Consider the following 6746-nt stretch of genomic DNA (forward strand, 5'->3'; position numbering starts at 1 on the left):
CACCTCCTACATACCCCCTTAATATGCACCCCACTTTTGTATAGCTAACGATATTGATGGCTGTGTTAAGTCTTTGTTGTTCTTCTGGAAGTTGATGAATTTAGCAGGACCTTGGCTGAGCAGCAGTCTGTGTCATCAATTAATAACATTTTGTGCAGCTGATGGCTCCTCCTGTCACTTCCTTATGTCCACGTCCCTGGCCCTGTGTGCAATGAGGTTGACGGGATCAGTTTGTGAAGAGCCTTTGTTGTTCTTCCTTTGCTGGGGTTCCCCCGTTTTGGGGCCATCCCCCCTGGAGCAGGGTGTCCCCCCTTGGTGCAGGCGCAGGGCTCAGGCAGGGCTGAGCCAATCAGAGCGCGCGGCGCTGATGACTCATCAGTGTCCAGGCAGAGCCGCAGCTGCCAGCGTTGCCCAGCTGGAGCCCAGCTGCGCCCCTCCCCCCCGGGCTTTGCGCCCCTCTTGAGGGGAATTTGGGGAGGTGGGAGGGGGGAGCGCCAAGGCCGGGCCCCCCCGCGCTGTGGTGGCGGGAGCGGCTGCAGTGGGGAGCGAGTGCGGGCGGAAGCGGCCGAGAGCCCAGCGCTGCCCCAGGCCGAGCTGGCCCAGCTCCATCCGTGCCCCTGCGCTGGGATGCTGTGGGACTGGGGGGGAAGAGGGAGGCGGCAGTGGGTGCTGGGCCTGGGGGCAGGGGGAGAAGGGAAGGAGAAGCAGGGTTGAAGACCGGAATGGTCAAAGGATGCACGTGGGAGGAAAAGGTGGGATTGTGCAGGAAGAGAAATAGTAGGAGGAAGAGGAGTGTGAGGAAGAGTAGGGCCACAGGAGGAGGAAGAGCAGGAAGAGGAAGCTGCACAAGGTTCCTCCCTCTGTGTGTGTGCAGTCCCAGGAGTGTTGCCCTGCCCACCGTCAGCAGGTGACTGGAGAGGGGGATCCTTGATTTTCACTGGGCTGAGTCTTGGTCTTTCTGAGTTTTATTGGGCTAAATGTTGGTGCTTTGTCTTTTTGCAGGGGCTGAACCTTTTATTCTGGAGGGGGTTTTGCCTGAGTTTGGTGTTTGGGTAGGTTTTGATCTGTGTTTTGATGTTTGGAGGATGTTTGGGCTAAATCTTGGTGTTTTGGTTTGTTACAGACACAAGATGACCAATGACTTTCTGAGATGAACTTGGGCAAGGAGGAACCCGCAGCCCAAGGCGCTCTCCTCTCTTTTTTTCCTCCTATCCAGGAATTTTCATTCCCAAATTTTGTCCAGATGGAAGAGGAGGAGAAAAAGCCCCATGGATGCCCCACAAGGAGGGGCTGCAAACCCAGTCCAGGGATCTGCGAGGAGGAAAGATCCCCCCAGTGCCAGGAACACGGCCAGAGATCCAGCCGGAACTCAGAGCTGGGGGAGAAGCCCCACAAGTGCTTGGAATGTGGGAAGGGCTTCGGAAAGAGCTCCCAGCTGATCCGGCACCAGGTGACCCACACTGGGGAAAAGCCCTACGAGTGTGGGGAATGTGGGAAGAGCTTCAGCCAGAACTCCAACCTGTGGAATCACCAGAGGATCCACACTGGGGAACGGCCCTATGAGTGTGGGAAATGTGGGAAGAGCTTCACCAGCACGTTTTACCTGATGCAACACCAGGTGATCCACACAGGGGAACGGCCCTACACCTGCTTGGAATGTGGGAAGAGCTTTGGGTGGAGCGCCGCCCTGAGGGCACACCAGCGCATCCACACTGGGGAGAGGCCCTACGAATGTCCTGAGTGTGGGAAGAGGTTTAAGAGCAGCTCCCATGTCCTCAAACATGAGCGGATTCACACAGAGGAGAGGCCCTTCCGCTGCCCCGACTGCGGGAAGGGCTTCAACCGCAACTCCCACCTCACCATCCACCGGCGCATCCACACTGGGGAGAGGCCCTACGAGTGTCCCCAGTGTGGGAAGAGTTTCTCACAGAGCTCTAACTTGACCCAACACCAACGGGGGCACCAGTAAGGGAAGCCCTGTGAGTGCCCCGAGTGCGGGAAGAGCTTCGTGCGCTGCTCCAGCTCCATCCCCCATGGGAGGATCGGCGTTGGATGATCCCCAGTGACCCCCGTTGGGCAGAGCCCTGGTGATCCGTGGTCCTGGTGATCCGTGTTGGGAAGACACCTGGCTGGGAGGCTCCACATCTTCCTGGCTCCCTGTGGGCACCTGGATGAAAGCAGGGGAATGAAAATCCAACGGGATACAGACCAACAATGGGAATTGTTGACTTTCCATCCTCGAGAACATTTTGCCTCAGGAGCTGTGTGGGCAGGGAAAAGGGGGTGACACCGGGCTTAGGGGCTCTGAGGGGAGCAGACACGCTCTGTGGGGGTGGGGGGGAAATGACCCCCAGGACCCCCCCTCACCTTCCTGCGTGGGAAGAAGCTGAGCCCCAGCGCCAGGAAGACAAAGCCCAACATGGAGACACCAATCCCCGTCAGCATCTTGCTGCGGGCAGCGTTTCACAGCATTCCTGGGGGGTCTGCAGGGGTCAGGACCCCCAAAACTTCTCACAGACACCCCAAGCCCCTCCAAGGACCCTCCCAGTCTCTCCCAGTCCACCCAGGACCCTCCAAGGACCCTCCTTTGGAGTCAATAATTTTAAAAAATCAGGTATATTTTAAAAATTGGAGATCTTAACTAGAGATAGGTCTTGCTGGAACTAGTTAGAGTTAATGATGAAGTGAGAAGCAGGATTTGAGATAATGAATCTCAGACTGAGGTAAAAAATTACTTGTCATTGTATGTTTGTTTAGCTGTGCTTATAATGAGAAAAGAGAAATTGATAAACGGGTTCAGGAAGATCACAGACCTTACATCTGGAAACCCATTTCAAAGTCACAATGGGGGAAATTGGAGTTGTACCAAATGTCATTTGTAATGTCAACCATTGTAAAGGTAGAAAGGTGAGAGTGAGGAAGAGCGGTTTTCCTTCATCTCTTGATGACTCCTCTTTGCCAAAACAACCCCCTCCTCAAATTAGGGAGCCAACCAGGCAGGTGTTATGACATTTTAAACTCATTACAGTGCATTTTAATCCAAAGTGGGGAATGGGAAGTGTTTAGCATTATGAATATGTATTCATATTTTGGATATTTAAGACTTTTGTAAATAAGTAGACACTGGAACCTTTTGTCAACTTGCATTGCATATTAAGGGGATGACTACTGCACTCACCCAGTGCTGCGATTAAACATCCACTTTGTAACTTTAAACTGTTGGAGAGGTTTTTTGTCCATTAACAGATTGATATTGATACTGGATCAATATTGCTATTTTGGTAAATCACTGCCAGTCTCTCCCCAGGACTCACCAGAGCCCCTCCTGTTCCTCTCAGGATCCCACAGCCCCCTCCCAATTTCTCCCCACTGCCCCAGGACCCCCAAACCCTCTCCCAGTCCCTTTCCAGCCCCACCAGGACTCATCAAGACTCCTCCCAGTCTCTTCCCAGCACAACCAACCTCATCCCAGTCCCTGCTTTCCAATCCCCAATCTCCTTCCAGCTCCTCCAGGCTCACTCAAATCCCTCCCAGTGACACCCAGCACCCCCAAACTCCCTCCCAGTGTCCACCAGGACCCCCAGAACCCCATCCCACCCTCCCCAACATCCTTTAAACTCCTTCCCAGCCATCCTAAGCACCTCAATCCCTTCCCCAGTTTAAACCAGTCTATCTCAAACTCCCTCCCAGTTCCTCCCAGCACACCCCAATCCCCCTCCCGTTCCCCCCAGTGCCTCCCCCGCTGCCCCCGGCGCTGTGGGGGCCGGGCCGTGCCCCAGTGCCGGCTCAGGGGGTGCTCCAGGCTGACGTGCTCCACCTGGCAGCTGGAGCTGAGCCCGCATTGCCGGGGGCGGTTTCCAGCAGCACCAGGAGCTGCTGGCTCCAGTCCCCGCTGGGGAGCACGGCAGTGGCCAGCACGTGGCCCGAGAGCTGCTGCTGGCCCTGGGAGCAGCTCAGCTGGATGTGGGCAGGGGAGAAATCCATCAGGGAGCAGAGCAGGCGGCCGGGGCCGGGCTGGGAGCTGGAGGGCACCAGCGAGATGGACACGCTGGGGGCACTGGGAGAGATTGGGGACAGAGTGGGATGAGCTGAAGGGGAAGAGGAGAGGAGAGGAGAGGAGAGGAGAGGAGAGGAGAGGAGAGGAGAGGAGAGGAGAGGAGAGGAGAGGAGAGGAGAGGAGAGGAGAGGAGAGGAGAGGAGAGGGGAGGGGAGGGGAGGGGAGGGGAGGGGAGAGGGGGGAGGGGAGGGGCATTGAGAGGGACTGGAAATGCACTGGAAGGGACTGTGGTGGCACTGAAAGAGAAGAGAGCGGATACAGGGACACTGGATGAGGGAGTAGAGGTCTGGGAGTGAAGTGAGATTGAGCTAGGAATAGACTGGGAATGGGCTAAAAAGGAGTGGGAGGGACTCTGGGGCCTCTGTGCGGGACTGTGCCGGCACTGGGAGGGACTGGGAATGAAGTGCGCGGCACTGGGAGGCCGAGTCCAGCGCGGGGCTCTCGGCTCCGTGGATCTGCCCGGCAACTGATGAGTCATCAGAGAGGCGCGATCTGATTGGCTGAGGAGAGGCAGATCCACGGAGGCGCGAGATGGACAGACAGAGTGCTGGGAGAGGCTGGGATGGACTGGAAGAGCCACGGGAGGCACTGGGACGCCCCGAGGATGGGCACATGAAGGGCTGAGGGCTCTGGGCTGATTCCCAGGGAGATTTGGAGGGACTTCTCCCTGCCCTTGTCCCGACCCACGAGGACCTGGATTTGGTTCAGTTCAGTGGAATTCCTGGTGATTTGGGAGGAGCTGCAGCAAAGCAGCTGGAAACCACGGTAGGTTTGACAGGGACTGACCCAGGGCAGGAGTTGGGGCTGCCTCGAGTGAGCTCTCACAGTGTGAACCTTCGTGGGGTCTTTCTAAGGGAATTTTGTTGAAGTTTGACATTCATTATTAAAAAGCAGTGTCAGAAGTGGAGCTCTGCTTTCAGCTTGAAATGAGTGGATAGACCGTGGGCACTGGGACTTCCATAACCTCAAGTTGTTCCTTGATACTGGACACTTTAGCTTTGGCAATCTGAAGCCCTTCAGCAGCAATGTCTCTGCCACCCCCTGGTTTCTGGCTCAGACCCAGCTCGCAGCTTGGACAAGGTCTGGGCTTTGTCCTCTTGAGCTTCGGGAGCCTCCCGGGAAGCACCAGCCCTCCCCAGCCCACCCTTGATAGGACTTTTTCTTTTCTCTCTGCAGACGATTTTATCCCCAAAACTGCCGTGGGAACGTTGTATCCAAGCACATCCTCCAGCGCTGCACTTTCCTCCTGTGAATTCCCTGTGCAGGGAACGTGTCTGTGCTTTTCCCTGCTCTGTTCACTGACAAACAAACCTGAGCCCGTGGGACTGTCAGAGCTCCTTCATGCAATGAAATCAGGTTGTGTTTCTCATGGCATGTTCTGGAGGAGCTTTTCTTGGTGTGTCTTGTGCTGCTGGAAATGACACAAGAGCCAGGAGGGAACAGAAGCTGCTGCTGCCCGTTGGCTCAGGGCCAGGGAACCAAGTTGTGCTCCCGGGCAGTTGGGCCCTGCTGGAAGCAGAGCCGCGTTTCCCTTGAGCAGCTCAAGCTTGTGACAGCTCCAAACAGGAAACCTCAGCACAAAACTCTTCCTCCAAACTCAGCTGCTTTCCCTCCTGCAGCTGTTTGGGAAAGAGCCTCAAAGCACAGACTCTGCTGGGAGCCATTGCTGCATTTCCTCCCTCCTGGCAGCAGCAGCTCCTGAGCCCTTCACGGGCTCCTGTCCCTTCGCAAACCCTTCAGCTCCCTTGGAACTCTCAGCAGTCACTAACATATGCATTTCTTTCATATTTAAACTGCATTTAAACTTCTCTTTTTCTCTCCTCTCTATCTTTTTAATCTCCTCTTTATCTCCTTTAATCCTGTCAGCACCAGTAGGATGGGGATGGAGTCTTGGGGTGGGTGTGGGATGAACTGAGGATCCAGCAGAGAAGGGCAAGGCAGAGGGGAGAGGACTCAGCCAACCCTTCTCCTGCTCTCTCCTCCCCCAGGCTCCAGCTAAAGCAAGTCAGACTGGAAAGGATCCCACAAATGCTGTGTTCTCCTCCCTCTCAGCTTGGCTGGGGATCCCCAGCTTCAGCCTGGTGCAGTGCCTTAGATTCTCTAATTTGAGTTTTTTGGCTAATGCACTAAAAAATGTGGTGGGTTTAGCGCTGGCTGAAATCTCCAGGGCACTTACTCATTTCTCACTGTGAGATATGGATTAGGAGAAGGGCAAAATAGGCTTAAAAATTAGGAGGAATAAAGGAACTTTATTAACAGGACTACAAGAATGAGAATGTTGAATAAAACTTTCAGAACGCCTTTCCTCTCCTGACTTTTTTTTTTTACCTGACAACATAGAGATAGAACTTGGTATGTTTACACAATATTAATTACATGATAGTTTTGTATTAGTTTTTGTAGGGAGAGAAGTTTTTTCCTGTTATGTCATGGAGGCTTTTTTACAAGGAACGGATTTTTTGCGGTTTTTCATTTTTACAAATAGCAGCCGCCTGGGAAGAAATTTTGCTATTGTGACATTTTTCTCATTTTTACAGCCCTCCTAGAGGTGTGTCTATGGGTTATGAATTCATGGGGTGTTATTTTAAGGATGAGTTGTTTGAAGGCAAAGGTTTTCTTTGTTTGTTTTTGTGATCATCTTTGGGAACAGAAGTTTTCTTTTTTCTCTCCCTGGAGGCAAAGGGCATTT

The 6746-nt window shown here is 54.0% G+C and overlaps 1 protein-coding gene across 1 annotated transcript in view; it reads left to right on the plus strand.

Moving 5' to 3' along the window:
* Positions 1-761: 761 nt before the first annotated feature.
* The window catches only part of LOC148182302 (uncharacterized), a 7750-nt gene continuing 1765 nt past the window's right edge, over positions 762-6746 (plus strand). Inside the window, exons 1-2 of the mRNA XM_088068940.1 lie at positions 762-1052; positions 1217-1956. Of these exons, the coding sequence (XP_087925066.1) occupies positions 978-1052; positions 1217-1956 (815 nt within the window). The 5' untranslated portion in view covers positions 762-977. The remainder of the gene's footprint in view (positions 1053-1216; positions 1957-6746) is intronic.

This window comes from Pseudopodoces humilis, chromosome 33 (genome assembly GCF_049639895.1).
Source record: "Pseudopodoces humilis isolate 2021_Gansu_Grassland_sample_001 chromosome 33, ASM4963989v1, whole genome shotgun sequence".
Classification (NCBI taxonomy): Eukaryota; Metazoa; Chordata; class Aves; order Passeriformes; family Paridae; genus Pseudopodoces; species Pseudopodoces humilis.